Source organism: Merops nubicus, unplaced genomic scaffold, assembly GCF_000691845.1.
Source record: "Merops nubicus isolate BGI_N331 unplaced genomic scaffold, ASM69184v1 scaffold9802, whole genome shotgun sequence".
In the NCBI taxonomy this organism is placed as follows: domain Eukaryota; kingdom Metazoa; phylum Chordata; class Aves; order Coraciiformes; family Meropidae; genus Merops; species Merops nubicus.
The window spans coordinates 26,718-43,283 of NW_008595609.1; the positions used below are offsets into that span (position 1 = coordinate 26,718).

Genomic DNA, 16,566 nt, shown 5'->3' on the forward strand with positions numbered 1-16,566 from the left:
TGACAGTCAAAACCAACCTAAAAGTTCAAGAGCCATCCCAGCAAGAGCCATAGCTCCAGCCTGGGAAAGTGGCCGACAGCAGGCTGCCTCAGGCAGCAAACACCTCCCTGCACTGGCATTTCAGCTCTTTTTTGGTTTGAACAAGGTCCCACCCCAGATCTTCTGCTGAATGAAGCTTTGCAGGAATTACACACTTCATGCAATGGTGTCTGGCCTTGCAAGCTTGCTTCTGGCAGGAACATGCACAGCCCTTTGGGAGGCACTAATGTCTACAGCAAGGTCACTGTGGCTTGTGTTTCAAAAAGGAGATGACAACAGCAGGCTGAAACAGCTCTTTGAAACATAAAGAATTATTCAGGTTATTGATAATTTCATTTTTTAACTGCAAAGGACTCGAGTTTTGTTCTTGCTGATGTCTCTCTGTTCTTCTCCTATCTATCTTGTAGAAGGTCAGACAAAGGGGAGCAAATAAAACTCATTCAATCAAAGACATCTCCCAAGAGCAGACTAGGACTGTACTTCACTCACTTGGTCCACAACATATGTAAAGAACCAAAAGCCTTTCTGCTTCATGTGACTATTCACAGGACTCCAGATGCAAGGGAAAGATCCCATCTCCTTACATGTAAGCACCTGCACCTTTATGCACTGTAAGAATGAGATTATGATGTAATCATTATTAAAATGAAATATCCCTTTTCAGAACTATGTCAGCCACTTTTCTTGGTTAATAATTTTAGGTTTTTATATTGATTGATCGGAATACTGCTAAGGTGTTTCACATTTACACATGAATGCATATGGTTTATCATGGCCAGTCTATAACTTCCCAAAGACAAGGCTGAAAGCACATAGAGCTAGAGTTATCAGAGCATGGGTTTTAAGTGGAGTATATACAGGGGACAGAAACTATGGAAAAAGTAAGAGGTCTGAGTGATGGGTACTGATACATATTGACCATGACTACTATTTCCACCATTTTCCCACTCCATAGATACGTGAAAGCACCTGCCCCAATCCCCTAAACCTTCAGTGCAGGGCTGTTGGGCTGGTTACTTTCTGCTTGCAAGCAGCTGCAAATGTACAGATCTGAAGCAGGGCATCAAGGGTTTGGGGTGGTGGTCCCAGGGTGCAGCTCATCTCTGCTGACATTGCAAACCAGCAATGCCCACCCAGGGAACATGGTGTTACACGACTGGAAGCCAGCTTAGGTTGGTCTGAGAGGTACAGCTATACTGAAAACTGCTGAGAGTTTGTACATAGCATTCATTAAAATCTGAGTGACCATCTCCAATTAATTTCTTCAAAATGTTTCTGACTCTTGAGCACTAATCAGTCATCCAAGAACCTTGCTGCTCGCTCTACACGTGCATTGGGCAGGAGTGTGCAAGGAAATTAAAATCACAGCTGCTGTCTGCAGAGCTCGGAGACATACTGCACATAGCTAAGAGGTATTTAGTCCCTGGTAAACTGCTCTTTGTTCCTTTAGGGACTGGGAATCCAAAGTCCTCTCTTAGGTTTACCTACCTAGTGTAAGCCACCCTGAATGATCTCTCCATGGAGCCAGCGAGGCAGCAGCAAGGGCTTGCAGCCAAGAGCCCCATGGCGAGGGGTGACTCTCACCTCCATCACAGATGGGCAACAACCTGGGCCCTGTGTGACCAAAAGAAGGATTTTTGTCCCCAAAACCTCACAGGCAACATTAGCAACAGACACGGTTCACTGCACAGTGAATAAAACATGTCCGTGCCATCCAAACAGCCATGGGAGCAGTTACTCCTGTTGGAAATATTTCCTTGCCATGATGGCTCACTTCACACTGAAATATTTTTTCCACAGTTAAAGTGATGCTTTGCTGAGATCTCAGCATACAAATTTGAGTTTTCCTCTATCCGTATAGACAAGGTAAACTTGAAACATTTGTGGCTGAAAACTTCTTTATAATCATGTATTCTGCATCCAGTCAGGCTGCTGGAAGTTGGTAACGCACTGATGGTGCTCTGACTGCCTGTGCAAGGGTTTTTTTTTTAAAAAAAATATTTTAAAACTTCAAGTCTTTTTTTTTTCCTCCCTCCACTTCTCCTGTCATGCTCATTTTTCAGATTCTGAAAATTTGTCATGAGGAAAGTCAGCCAGCTCTGCGAGGGTGCCACTTAAAGGCAGATGTCATCCCAGACTGAGCAAATATCAAGCCAAGAGGAAGTTCAAGGCTTAAAATGGGAATGGTTTTAAATACAAAATTGTGCTCAGGCACTGCAGCTGAAGCAAAGACAGACGAAACTATCATCTTCGAACTCTTCACTAAGAGGTAAAAAGCTGTTAACCTGGCAATAGTGCCTGACACACGGATCCCACCTGGGACGAAGGAGCAGTGAGGGCTGCCCTGCCTCCTGCACCCACACGTGCTGGTGGCTGCTGGCTGGGCTCAGGCATGCACAAAGCACCTCAGCTTTGCTTTGGGAGGAACAATCTCAGGGATGAGACATACACATCTGATCTGATAGGCGTGTGATCTTGCTGGGTACATCAGCTCAGTGTAGCATCTGCCTGGAGCTGGAGGATGCGTCACCTGCCTCCTTTGCACAACGTGTCACATTCCTTAGGTGAGCCCTGCAGCTGTGGGAAGCTGGTTTCACTCCCAGTTTCCCTTGAATTCCTCCTGGCTACAGCTGCTTGCTTTTTCTCTGCCCGGGACTCTGTGTTTTCCCTACAGGACTCACACTGTCCCAGTCAGGCTGTGGTCCTGCGATCGTTGCACTGGGCAGCCTCAGGGTAGACCAGCCAGGATGTGGTCCAGATGAAAAAGGACCTTTTTTTCTAAAAAAACCCAACACAACAGAGCTGACAGTGCAAAGGAGATGCTGGAGCATGTGGCTGGGGCAGATGGGACTCTCCCCTCCTGGCAGGCGTGAGCTGAGCATAACCCTCAGCCGCTTCCCAACACCCCTCACTGGCAGGAGCTGCTTTTGCTGTAGGACAAACTCAGAAGCATCTATAAATTCTGAACAAATAAAGTCATTTAGGCTTGGTTTAAAGACTGTGAAACTGCAAACAGAGGCTTGGCTAACAGACACCAGTTAAATTTAACCTGTAGATTCAATTACAATCCATTACCCAGAACAAATTAAATCAATGCCACGTTAATGCTGTAGCAGACTGCACCATGCAACCTGTGACAAACACGACTGCAGCAGCAGTAGCAGGGAAGTCCTGGACAATGGCAAATGGCCACATTATAATCTGACATACTAGGAATATTTTCTCTCTGTCCTTTTTCTATTGCTACACGGTGTAACGTGATTGGTCAAAAGAAAGAATTATTTTCCGCAAGAAAATTAAAAGGGCAGATCTCTGCAATTAATTCTTTGATGAGACAGTTTGAAATTAGGTATTACTTGATATCAGCTGAATCAAGCAGAAGTGAGGTACTTTATTTACTGTTTTTGTAGAGACCCCTTTATCTTCCTTGTTCTTCTACTCCTCTGCAAAGATTTCCTCTCCTTTCCTCACCATTTTCTAGGAAGAGAGGAAAGGTCCCAACAACCCCCAAATGAAGAGGATTAATTTCCTTTGATGTGGAATGAGAATTTTTCCTTCCATACCAATTCATCAGTTTTGAATTATGCACACTTAAATAAAACAATTCACATCTTGCAGCAGCAAAATCCCACAATGCTGAGATTACCTTCCTACAGTTGAATCTTTTGCTTTACTGTAGTTCCTTCCTCTAACAGGTACAGCCTTTCTGCGCTGGCGATTTATTCCCCTTTATGCTCTGCTTTTCTGATGCTCTTTTTTGGTGGCTTTCAGTCACTTCAGGCACAAGTCTCAGCCAAATGTCTGGTTTGGTAGTCATGAAATTTAGATTTTTCTGAAAGCCAGAACTAGCTCTTTCCTTGTGTTGGTCCTCACTAAACTCCCTCTACTCTACCTTTTAATTGCTCTTTGCACCAAGACTTCAGAGAAGTATTTCTGCTACCTGAGTATAACTTTATCACTGCAGTCATGGAGGAGAGGGTTGCTTGCAAGAAGGTGGAACATGAGGCAACTCTATACCCTGCAGATGCAGAGACCTAACCCAACTTCATTGCAGCAGAGGATCAACACACAGCTGCCTTGCAAGACCAAGGGCTGGACCACACAGGGCGTGATGCACTGGCAGGTAACAGACATCTAGAACAAAATAGCTCTCCTTGGCTCTACGCTCTTGATTTATGAGAAAAGAAATGCACAGCAGCACTTGATTTTTATCACAAGCCTTCAGGAATCAGTAACAAGAAAAATAAAGGCATGAAAGGCCATAGCTGGATGGGTGCACTGAATAATAACTGAAAGGTGAGAAGCCTCATAAACCAGCATGAAGAGACAAATGTGTTGGGAGCTCAGGGTAACGCTGGAAAATCAGCCACATAATTCTCCAAAGCAAAATAATTTGGCTGAACCCAGCAGTAATTAGCAATAAGCAATCTCCCTGGGTGGGCTTTGGTCAAGGACGTGGTTTCATTTATCTGCTAGGATGACACCTAAGATGTCTTCCCTTTTTTAACCCCACCAATAAAGCTCTGCTGTCACAGATATGGTTGGGCCCCAGGGCTTGGACCCCAACCCTGCACTATGTTCATAAACTGTGTGAACATCACCACTGCAGGCAGTGGCAGAGAAGCGAGGAATCCCACAAGCACATGTCAGATTAGGACTAAACTCCACCTGCATAAAGTCTCTGGTACCCTTGTTAAAATTTTACATCACCATTAAGATTAAAAAAAACAGGTGAATGCAGAGATGCTTTGGGTATTGGGCCACTTGGCTCTCCCAGACCACACCACAGCCTCAAGCACCAGAAAAGCAAAAGCCCTACACCTGAAACACTGCACATGCACACTTACAATGAGGGGCCCCCTGTTGTTTTCACGGTACTTGTTCTGGAAGAAGATGTAAACCACGGTGGCAGCCAGCGAGTAGAGGAAGGCGAAGACTGCGATGGTGACGAAGAACTCTGCCGAAGAGGAGAAGTCCCCTATCAAGGAGAGTTTTTCTCGGCGCTTGCCTTCACAAGTGGGAACATCAAAATTCACTTCATGCAACCTGGAAAACATCCCAAAGAGCAGTAGGTGAAATACAGGGAAAGGAAGCTTTCGCCTGAATAAAGATACAAATACATTTTCTCTGTCTCCCTATCTCATTCCTGATGTGCCTGCTTGAATAATTGGCCCTATCAGTAGTCTTGTGTGCTGTGCTGTTCAGAGTGAGGTTACTTCCATGTGAGCATCTGAGTGAGACTGAGGACCTGAAGACATCTTTTAATCAATCTCAGAGAAAAGCTGATGGTTTCATACAAACTCCTCTTCCTTTCTGGGGTTTTGCCATGGCAACAACTGAAAAAGGATAACAGGAGAAACAATTTGATTCTTGAATTCTTGCAATCAAGGTGGCAGAAAACAGACCTTATCCTCTATACTAAGGCCATGTGAGCTTCCAAACACAGGCATCCCAACTTCCTTATGTAAAATAGTGCAGTGCAGAGCTACCTGTGGCTCTTAGCCCATGGGGCTGTGAGCCACATTAGTGCCTCTACACTAAAAGCTTTTAAAACCAAGCTGCAGCAGAAATACACAACTTGGGTCAAAGCAACACTCTGCATGTCCTGGTTTAAGCAACCAAAGTCCTAACCTTGCACTCACACACTGTTTGCAATCAGTGACCGAGCTAATGGATTTGTGGTTCTCTCCAGCAGCTCCTGCCAGACCCTTCTTTGCTCTAATAATTTTAATTCCTGACTCAGAAAGAGAAAGGGGATCCTTGGAGGGAGTACTCTGACAGGTCCTGTTGCATGGCTCAGATTAGTGTCAGTGGAGATATGAAGCCCAATGCAGGATCACCCCGTTCTGCTCTGCAAAGGGAAAGTGGAGAGGACAAAGCCAGAAGCAAGTTAACAGCAGCAGTTAAAGAAGTTATGATCTGGTGCAGAGAAAGGATGAGAAAATGTCTTCTGGGAGACATTGCTCTGCTCAAGGGCAATTAATATGTGCAACAGTGAGCCAACAGCAGCAGCAATGAATATATGACTAAATAAAAAGTTAAGTCCCCAGAGGAAAACAAAGCACCCACAACAGAAATCACAGCAGACAGATTAATGGACATTGGCCGATTGCATGACTTTTGGCTTTTCCTGGCCCAAAGTAAATGTATCCGAATGTGTAGGCAGAACCTCTTCATCAGCTGTTGATGCATAACGGCAGTTATTTACCTCAGGCATTTTCTTCCCTGAGCTTCTGTTGCTCTAGTAGTGGTGGGATGAAAATAAGAAACGAGTCTGCCTAGATTGTGGAGATGAGCAGCGGCTGAGTCGGCTCCCTGCGCAAACACAGCGAGCCCTGATGCAAACTGAACACAGGAGAGCCTCTAATGCTCATGATCAGTTTCCTGAGTTGGATTCAAAGCTTCCTGGCATCAGTGCACACACACTTATTGTCAGGGCTTATAGTTCTGTCCTAAAGCTGGCAGGAGGGAAGGAGAAGGAAGATTTCCTAGTGTCTGTCATGTGAATTCTGCAGCCTGGAGAGAAAGTGGCTTTGTTTTATCCATCACTAAGATTATGGAAAGATTTGAAATCCATGATTTGTGTGGTTTGAAAAGAAAGCTTGCTCTGCTTTCCTCCTGCCCAGCTGCCTGGTTGCTGTACCGAGAAAACAAAACTGGGAACTTGGTTCAAAACCCCTTGAACACATCAACTGGATCAGTAAGAAACGTGTCCCCATCCCTTTTTCCCCAGGGGAATGCAATGCTGTGCAGCCAGAGGCTGTGCTCTCAGTCCTTGTCAGGCCTCCTGTCCAGGGCTTGAGGCTGGGTTCAAACCAGGTTCCATCTTCTACCCAGGGTATGGGCTGCAGCCCAGGGCAGGGAGGATGCCTGCGACGGTGTGCAGAGCCAGAGCTGGGGACCATCCCGGGGAACACCACTTCCACTGGCAGATCCAAGCTCTCCCTATAAGCCCAGACTTTGCAATTTAACACAAAGGCATTGAAGGTTTGGGTTTGTGGTTGGTTTTTTTTTTTTCCCATTCTCTCAAACCACCAAACACTTTAGTATTTTCTTGTTCTTAAATAGCCACATTTGCAGTGCCTGAACAGCCACACTCAGGTATCACAGCTGCTTTTTAAGGGCCCCAGTGCAGGGTGTGGTATCTGCTTTTCCAGCTGATCGTGGTGAGAAAGCTCCAGCCCCTCAGGGGTAAACCAGGCTTGGCTGCAATGGTGGAAGCTCCACAGTTTTATGTTACCCCCTCACACTGCAAACAGGCTTTGGAGAACTGCTCTGGCCCTCCCATGGCTTTCACAGTCACTATGGAACTGAGCTGGGCTACATTAAATACAAGCCAATAGCTTGGGGGCGTGAGGAGGGAGGAGAGGGGAGAAGCCCAAGGCAATTCTGCATGCATTCTATCATGTAAAAAACATCTTCAGGGTGGCTGGGTTTTTTTCTCCCTTGGAGTCTTGAACTAGCACGTGGAGGAACACATGGTGCTGTAAGTAGCAGTTCAAACTCCTGCACATACCAAAGATGAAGTAACTTAAGGGATGCTTCTATCAACAACTAGACCAGGAGGCACTGCCCACCCCGTGGCCCCAGTCACCACAGCACCATCCGGTCTAATCACCATCAACCCTCCTTTCTGAAACAGGGTAAAGGAACCGAGATCAATTAACTTTTCTGTTCCCTGTTTTTCTGACTGCACCTCAGTTCTGAATCATAAGTCAGAAAATATGTTCACATATTTTATTAACATCTCACTTGTATCTTCCCAGCAGTGCTTTTGTGGCCAAGCATCTGTCAGGGAAACCAGATCACAGAAGCCTTCTTCCATCAAGTTATTTTTATGCACTTTTCTTTTCAGATTTCCCTAGTCTCTAAGAGGATGTGCAGTAATTAGTGCCTCTTGTGGCCACCTCACCTCTGCCCAAACAACCAAGATCTCAGTTGTGCAAAGAGCCCCAAAATAGACCATGACTCAGAGCTGGGAAGAAGAGACGATGGCAGGGAAGGGAGGTGAGTGAGCCAAGCCCTGGGGTGGTTAGGGTGGATGCTCACTTTGCAAGATGCATTTGAGAAGTTTCTTTAAGGCAGGGGAGGATCAGGGACAGAAAATCCAATTTTACTAATCGAAACTTCTTTGATCTGGAATGGCATCTCAGAAAGAAAGCTCTGATTTTTCCATCGATGCTGCCGAGTCAGCCCTTCTGGGGGCAGGACGGCTTGGTCATGACTCACAAAATTAATTGCCTCTACCTCTGCCTCCCACTTTTGATGTAATTCTACCTGTTCTGTCTCTTACTTCCTCTGGCTTCCTTTTCTTTCATTTTCTCTTATCTCTCATTCTTTCCACCCCACCTTTTCCTTCAAGTCTTCTTTGGCCAGTGTCTTCCTTTTGCTGCTTTTCCACCTCCATCACCACCCCTGCATTTCACCTTTGCCCCTCCATTTCCTAAATAAAACCAGAAGCCCCAGGAGTGACCCTTTGCAATCACACCTTTTGCACTTTGTTACTATCTAGGCAGTAGTTTGGGGCTGCACTAGCAGAAATGACTTTCACTGATTGAGGGACAATGCAAATAAGGAATAAATTTACCTAATTCAGTAGTAAATGTTTAATCAATAACAGATTCACCTAACTAGGGAAAAAGTAATGAAAAACCTTTCTCCCCCTAAGTTCCTCCAGAAATGAGCTGGACCATGCTTTTTGCTTTATATAGTGCTAAATATCATTATTAATTCAGAAATAAAGCTGATGACTCAGGACAGTGACCTTGCACCCCACACACCACGTAGCAGCTCTAAGGTTGTCCTCGCTGCTCATCACTGCTGACACCACCTCCTTCTCCTGCCAGGTCTGTTAGTTAACTACATTCGCCCTTGCCAAGCCATCCAGGTCTGAATTCCCTCAAACTCACTCAAATCTGATGCAAGTCCACCAAAGGCAGTCAAGTTTCACTGATGAAGTCACAGTAATTAAGGGCTTCTGAGGTTTCTTGTAGCACTTGGCAAACTTTCCGTTGCCGTGGGAAATATGATGACAAGACAGCTGTATTGTCTAGCTTGACAAGATCAGAAGAGGGCAGGAATGTTTTACAGTGAAAAAAAAGGATTTTTACATTGTTCCACAATAGGGAAGAGCAGTTACGTTTTCAGACACTAATTACCCCCGCTCTGCAAACAATACATGGAGCCAGACATGCTGAACAAAGCTACAGCTGCTCCGTGTGCGTGGGGGAGCAGCAGCTCTGCACTCTCCATGTAAATGTGAAGTTGCCTTTCCTTTCTGAACTTCACTGTGACAATATTTAAGCCACAATTTGCTTTTAATGATTGCCCTTCTTTTTTTTCCAGCAGCCTAGTCCACCTGATGATCCTTGAGCACAGAAATGGTCAGAGGTAACTGCTGCAAAAACCCATCTTGTCCCATGCTCCACTACCAGCAGAGACAGAAGAGCCTGAGCAGGAGAGCGTTCACCAAGTGATCTAATCTTGTCTGACTCACAGAACCTCCCCCTTCAGCAACGCACACATGGCTTAGACCTGAAATCAACAGAATATGCAATTAACAGCAAGCATGCACCCACGTATTATTGATGAACCAGCACAGATTACCTCTCCAGGTCTTTGATCAATGCCTGGATTAATAAATAACAGATAAAGGATCTGCTTTCAAAAATTCTCAATGGGGGTTAGTGTTTCTCCATTCCTTTACTAGGACATGGGGGAAAAACAGGCAAAAAAGTGATCTGTTTTGGCAGCTTGTCCTATTTTCTGAAAATAGCATCTTGTAATCCACCCCCCCACCTGTCTATGACATTCTTGAGCAAAATCTGCAACAACACCCACACATGTGCTTGTGAGGATCCAAAGACCCATTATCCTTTCACTGGGCTTTATTTCCCCCTCGCTTGTTTCTGGTAGTGAAACTGTCAATTGTATTTACTGTTTGCAAAGCAATGAGAGAAATGCACCACTGGAAACCAGTTACTGCAGGCAGCACTTGAGGAGGAATCTGTTGTGAAATGTTTATCTTGGCTGGTGATTTCCAGAACAAGGGAAAAATGAAATTTTAAAGCACAGCAGTGAAATGCTGAAACACAGAGGGCCCTTTAGCAAGTCAGACTCCTCTGGCGAGGCACAAGAAGGTGACGAGGAGGAGTTCATCCTCCTGCCTCTGGGCTACGAAGTAAAGGCATTTCTTTCAGTTAGCCCTGGAAACACTGGCTCCTTCAGAGGATTGTGCTGCTGTGCTCCCACACCAGTGCCTCCAGCCAGCCAGCCTCTGGGAAAATGTCCGTTCTCAAGGTGCCAAATAGGGATTTTTGTAGGTTGAGTGGAAGAATGCTTAACAAATGGGAGCCTTTCCTCTCACAGCAGAGCTCATGATTCCCATAAGACCTCCCTAGAGATACTGCCCGCATGAAGAAAAATGCTTTAAAAGTAACCTTTAACATTTAAGTGAAAGTAGAAAACTGCCTGAGAAGGAAAGGTCTCTCTCTAATAAAATCGAGGTCCATTGACTCTTCCAACACTCTTCCCAGCCCCTTCTCAAGGAGGAAGGAAGAGGCACAGTGCTCCTCATGACAAAGAGCATTTCCCCTGGTGCTGGGCATCCCTGCACGCTTGGTGCTAAATCCTGGCTACCTGAAAAGCTGCCCACACAGAAGGGATCAGGCTTCCTTCCAGCCGTGGCAGTGGGGATGGAGCCGAGCTCTGCAGCTTCCTCCTCCGAGGACAGACTCCTTGGAGGGAACCCTTCAGTGATGAAGCCACTCCACAAGCTCTCATACACACCATGAACTCTGCTAAGCAGTTGCCCTCAGTCTATAATTTTTTTGCCAATTATAACCATTATCCAGTAATTCCTGTAGGATCTAAATCTTTGCACCCAGGCGTCCTCAAGCTGTTGAAGTCAGTGTCTTTTTGAGGCAGCCAGCCTGTTAATACCTCATTTGATCTGCTTGAAGTCATTAATGCTGAAGTTCTCTCCATCCCTTCAAAGTCCAATAGCTGAAATGTCAATAGAGCCCTGGACAGCTGTGGGGGTGTGATGGGCTTAGCCCAGCAGCAGGACAGCAGGTACTACAGAGGCAACTGCTCCTTGGCCCTTCTACTCCTGTGATGTTCTGGCAAAACCACTTTTCCACCCCTTTGCTAACAGTGACAAGACCTTCTCACTCCAAGCCTGCTTTCTAACAGCTCTTTTCCCAAGATGAAGAAATTACCATTTACTCGAGCATCCCCATCCCTCACCTTTCCCACTGCCCATCTGCCACAATGCACATCCCAGCACTGCCTGCATATGCCATGGCCATTTGAAACCCTGAGGTGTTTATCAGTATTTCTTAACTGTCCCACCAATTTTTCATACCTCGCTCTATCAGCCCCCAAAAAGCAACACCCTCCCCTCCAGACTTCCCATCATTCAAAGGTGACTTCAGTACCCTCCTCTCTCCTTGGTCTCCCCCCCTTCCAGAGCACATTAGTTTCTACCACATACCTATCCCTAAAAAATCAGTTCTTTTTCCTCTGGAGTAGGAAAGAAAAATAAAAATTTTCCAGCTGCCTCAGCAATCCAAGCTTGGTCTTTTGTTTCTTTGCTTTCTAGAGGGGAAAAAAGAACACTGTTCACAGAACAAAGAATAATTGAAAGTATTTCACTTTGAACTTCTGTCTTATGGATGAAACCTCCCAATTTCTTCTAAAAAATATCCCAAAGCCCATATCTCTCTACAATTATTCAACAGCACCAGTAGTTTCACACAAATACGTACTTTATCTTGAAAACATTTATTCCTAACTCCTGTCTTGGACATCAGAACATCCTGAAGATCTCCCTTTTGTCACAGCTGCCCTCAGTGGCTTATAATCATCCAAGTGCATGTCCAGAGCAACATCACCAAAAAATCCCAAAGATGCTGCTGGGAAGCTGAACAGGAAAGCTATAGCAACCTATATGGTCTTCTGGTTTATGTCCAGTCAAAATAATGGAAAATATTTCTCCCTCCTCATATTTTAATTTTCTTCTGAGGTTCCCAGCCCTCACTCACACCTGGCTGTTGTGCAAACATTTGGCCAATACTCTTCTCCTATAGTGCTGTTTTTAACAGGGCGAGGTGTCAGCCACAGTTGTTGTCTTAACACACCACACTGTGTGTGACATGCTGGGAGGGGTGGCAATTACCCCAGCACCAGCAGCTCAGAGCAGGCACACAACAATGCCTGCAGAGCACACAGCAATATCCATGTCCTCTGCTCCCTCCCTCTCCACCTCACACCTCTTACTAACAGAGTGAGCACAGATCCTCCAAGGTGCTCAGGTCTCCAAGAAGGGAAGCTACAAAATCCTTTTGAGGATGGGGTCTAAAGACACTGGAATAGGGACCAAGGCAGCATTGGTGGGGAGAGGGTACCAATGCCACATCCACAGCTTGGGATTGCTCTTGCAGGACCTGCTCCCAGCGATTGCATTCACAAAGCTCTTGGAAAACAGCCTGTGTAACACTCCCAGAGGAAGAAACGTCCCGGCCGCGTGCCAGCCATAGCAGCAAACCTCCCCAGGCTGCACGTAGTAGTAATGCAAACCCTAGTACTCCCCGTAGCACCAAAAAGGAAATAAAGCAGCTCATTATAGAACACGCACCACCAGCAGCACTTGGGAAGCTGAGTGGGTGATCCCAACCCCACTTCCAAGCCTACATCCAGGCCCAGATTTATCTCCCGAGATATTTTCACAGCTCTTCTTCAGAAACACACACTTTCCTTGCTGTGCAGGAAAAGCACAGCACTCAAAGATGTGCTCTGCTGGTCTTCACAAGCCCAAATAGCTTCTCTGATTGGGCACCTACATTTTGTGGTACAGACCGGTGGCATTGCTCTGATTTCCCTTTGAGGAGCTATTTTCTTGGGGTGAACTGCTTCCTAGTCACTTGGAAGCTTAGCTTTTATTTCTGAAGGAATGTAACCCTTGATTATCTTTTAAAAAGTCATCGTGTCCATGGAGCAATGCCAATCAGGAGGCCTGAAAATGCCACAGGCATGCATTCACATTGCCATGTACACAACTGCTCAATGTTACCCAGTCCCACCACGAGGTCCTGGCTGAACCCATAGCTCTGATGTGCCCCCTGCTGCCCTCCCTCCTGGACAGGCATGGGAACCAGCTTCCAAACCAATAAGCCTCTAGGAGGGCAGAACAAAAACTTCCATTTGGAGGAAAATCTACAAAAAACTAACCATCTGCAGACCTAAACAATAGAAAGCATAAAGCAAAAACCTACAAAACAGTCATTAAATCTAGTAAGACCATTTCTGAGAAGTGGGTGTATCAAATTCCAGGCAATGCTTTGGGGTGAAGAGCGATGGAGGTGCTGAGCCCCTCTTCCTGCCCCACCACGCTCTGCTGCTGCTCACATTGATCGCCCTCCTGCCACTTCCACAGTCAAACGGACTATGAACTCCCCATAAAATCAATCCAAACTCTAGGGCATTGCCTGCTGCTCAGACAGAACCACCTGAATCATAAATCCTTTTGCCCTGTGAGAGGCAGGGTTCACATACAGCTTAGTCTAGGTCTAAACCCTGGAAGTAGAAATTTTACCTCCAACACCAGCTGAGATAAATGCAAGAGCAATTACAGAAGATGCAGTAATGTTTATTCCTTTTTATTGTATTTTAACATTTACTTTGTATTTTAACTATAATTTTCCCAAGTAAGTTGTTGTAGGATATTTAAAGCAATCACATTAAGTCTTCTGTAGAGTTTTACAACACGACTCCAACAGAACTCCCAGACAAAATATATTCTTTCAAAGTATGCATCAAATCCTTTTCTCGGGGAGCTCCTGGGCTCAGTCTCAGGCTGAGCAGCACACCAGGCAGGAGCCAAGGCAGACCTGGGGGCAAACTGCCAGCACCTTCACATTGAGTAACCCACAAAGTGCTGCTTCTGGGAATCCAGATAAGACAGCAAGAGGTACCTCACTGAGCAGTGCTGGCCAGGGTTGGGTGCCCAACCTCTCCAGAGTCTATTGAACAGAAGAAATATTGCATCAAATCCTTGGCAGACAGATTCATGTAGAAGCCAGGAGTGAGAGGAGACTAAAGACATCCCACATATCCAGTCCCCTGTGGTCCTGGGGAAACCTTCAGGGCTGCTCCACAGTGAATGCATATTTGGTAGGAGAGAAAAGGGGAAGGATGTGTGCTTGAGTGTCCCCTACTGGGGTCACCACATGCTGCCTGGGCTATGGGATCAAAAGCCAACTGAAGTGAAGCTGAAGAGTTTTTGCTCTGGTTGCGTCTCTTCTGGCACGTGGAAACGTGCAACAGGAAACTTGTAGGGGAAGCTGCAAGGAGCCTGACTTTCTGAAAGAGCCTTTGTGGTAGGCACAGATAAAACACCATCGCTGCACAACACCACAGAGACTGCTCATGAATATATATTAAAAATTCAAATTGTGAAAAAGCTACATATATTAACAAATCCAAAAGTGACTTCCTCTTCAAGAACAAATTCTGGCTAAAGTATTAATGAAGAATTTTTCTGGCACCAAAACAGTGTCAAGCATAAAATACAGCCTCTATGAAGCAAAATAAGCCAGTCTGAATGAATACCATCCAAATTTATCAAGAATCTAATTATTCTGAGTGCCAAAGGAAAAGATTCTACAATTTAACAAAGATCTAAGAAGCAGTGTTCTCCCTTCTCTGCAGCAGACACCATTTCCAGAAAATATCTACCACTTCCACTCCATTTACTTCCCAACCAGCTTTGTGTCTATGAGCTTTGTGTTCATGCAATGTTTGTGCATGGACTTTTGTAACAGAAGACAACAGCTGACCAAGGACAGGCTTGTTTCAAGTTAAGGGATTGTCATGGTTACAGGGGCTGGGACCAGTTTATCCTTATGTGGGTAGAACCAAAACTGTATATACTATACTCTCTATGTCAGTGCTCATGGGCTGTTAAGAAAATCATGGGTAGCAGCTGCCCAGGACAGACCTCACACCCCAGGCTATAACAGATAAGGAAAGAGGTTCAAGGTCAGGGGAGATGTTAACACCTTTCCCACCCAGCAGGAGGAGTCCTCCCTGTTAATGGGCCCATCCATGCCTCGCCCCATGACTCATACAGAGCTCTCCCCAGGAGCTATTTCTGTTTAATGGACCATCAAGGACCCACTGCATGACTCATAGACTGATATCAACCCATTGTGAGATGCTCCACCCAGGGGGGGGAGCCAAGTGCTCCCACCTGGATATAAACTGGGGTTCAGTACAGCACGGGGGGCCTTACCCACTGGATTTCCAGAGGACAAGAGCTACCAGATCTTTTCTACGAGACCATTGTTTCATCTGGACTGCTACCACCACCCTAACTACAGAGTATCAGGTTGTATTCTGACTCTGTCTGTGGTTTTCCTTTGTATTATTGCTTTTATTTTATTTTTTTCTTATTAAACTGTATTTCTGACTTGGAGTCTCTCGCTGGTTTGTTTTCAAACCATTACAGGGATCACAACCTACAAAGAAGAAACTGGAGAACACTGAGGACAGCAGAGCTTAGATCTTAACATATGGAAAAGTCATCTTGCCTGCAGAGCTGCTGCCCCAAGACGAGCCTACTGGCTGGAGCAATCAGCCTCTTCCTGGCTGTACAGCAGACTGAGGACTTCAGTTTTACAAATACTGGCAGACAGACCTTCTCAGACTGACTCAAGCAGAGCACCATTGCTCACAGCCCAACACACCAGTGACATGAATGAGCAAAGACTGTGCCACTTTTGTAGCCACCCTTGGGCTGTGGCTACTCAGCTGTGTACAAAATTTGGCATAGAACCTAAGCCATTTAGATCAGCTAGCAAATTGTTGGGGTGGTGGATGATCTCCTCCTTCACATGACATAGTGCTTCAGTTGTTCTAAGGACCACGTGCACAGGGTCAGCCTCAAAGAGAAGGTGAAGATCTTGCTGTATCAGATATCTCGTAGTTTTCTACAGATCTCATGCAGAAGCAAAGTGTTAAGTGGCTGGAAGCATCTCCCAGTCCCTCACTGGTGGGGAGAGGGTACTTGCATTTATACACAGTTCAAAGAAATGCAAACTGGCAGTTGTAACAGTTCTTTGGCCAAGGTGTAATCTTGAAGATTTCTATAAAGTGGGTTTTGAAGACTGTAATTGGGGTCAGGAAGAGGCCCTCAAAACAAGAAAAGCCACAGTCGTCCTATTTTTGTCTGTTTTAATCAGACAAGCAACTATTTCATCAAACTCCCTGACAATAGCAATGAAATTGTACACTGTGCTCACAGACAGCCACTACTGCAGACCATCACTGTCCAAGGACAAAAGCACAGGCATTTTCTCCCATTCTACTACCCTCTTGGTCTAAAGACACCATTCCCAGAGCCAGTGTGGTTCTTGAAGACCCGTGGACACTAGAGAACAATGAACTGAAGATTAAGTACTTCAGTACTACTAGTCTGTAGTCACACACAAGTAAACAGAAATCATATCCAGGCTCTCAATTATGGCA

The 16,566-nt window shown here is 45.5% G+C and overlaps 1 protein-coding gene across 1 annotated transcript in view; it reads right to left on the reverse strand.

The window, feature by feature from the left end:
* SYNPR (synaptoporin) overlaps window positions 1-16,566 on the reverse strand; it is a 45,395-nt gene that overhangs the window by 6,988 nt on the left and 21,841 nt on the right. Inside the window, exon 3 of the mRNA XM_008936113.1 lies at window positions 4,887-5,085. Coding sequence (XP_008934361.1) covers window positions 4,887-5,085 — 199 coding nt within the window. The remainder of the gene's footprint in view (window positions 1-4,886; window positions 5,086-16,566) is intronic.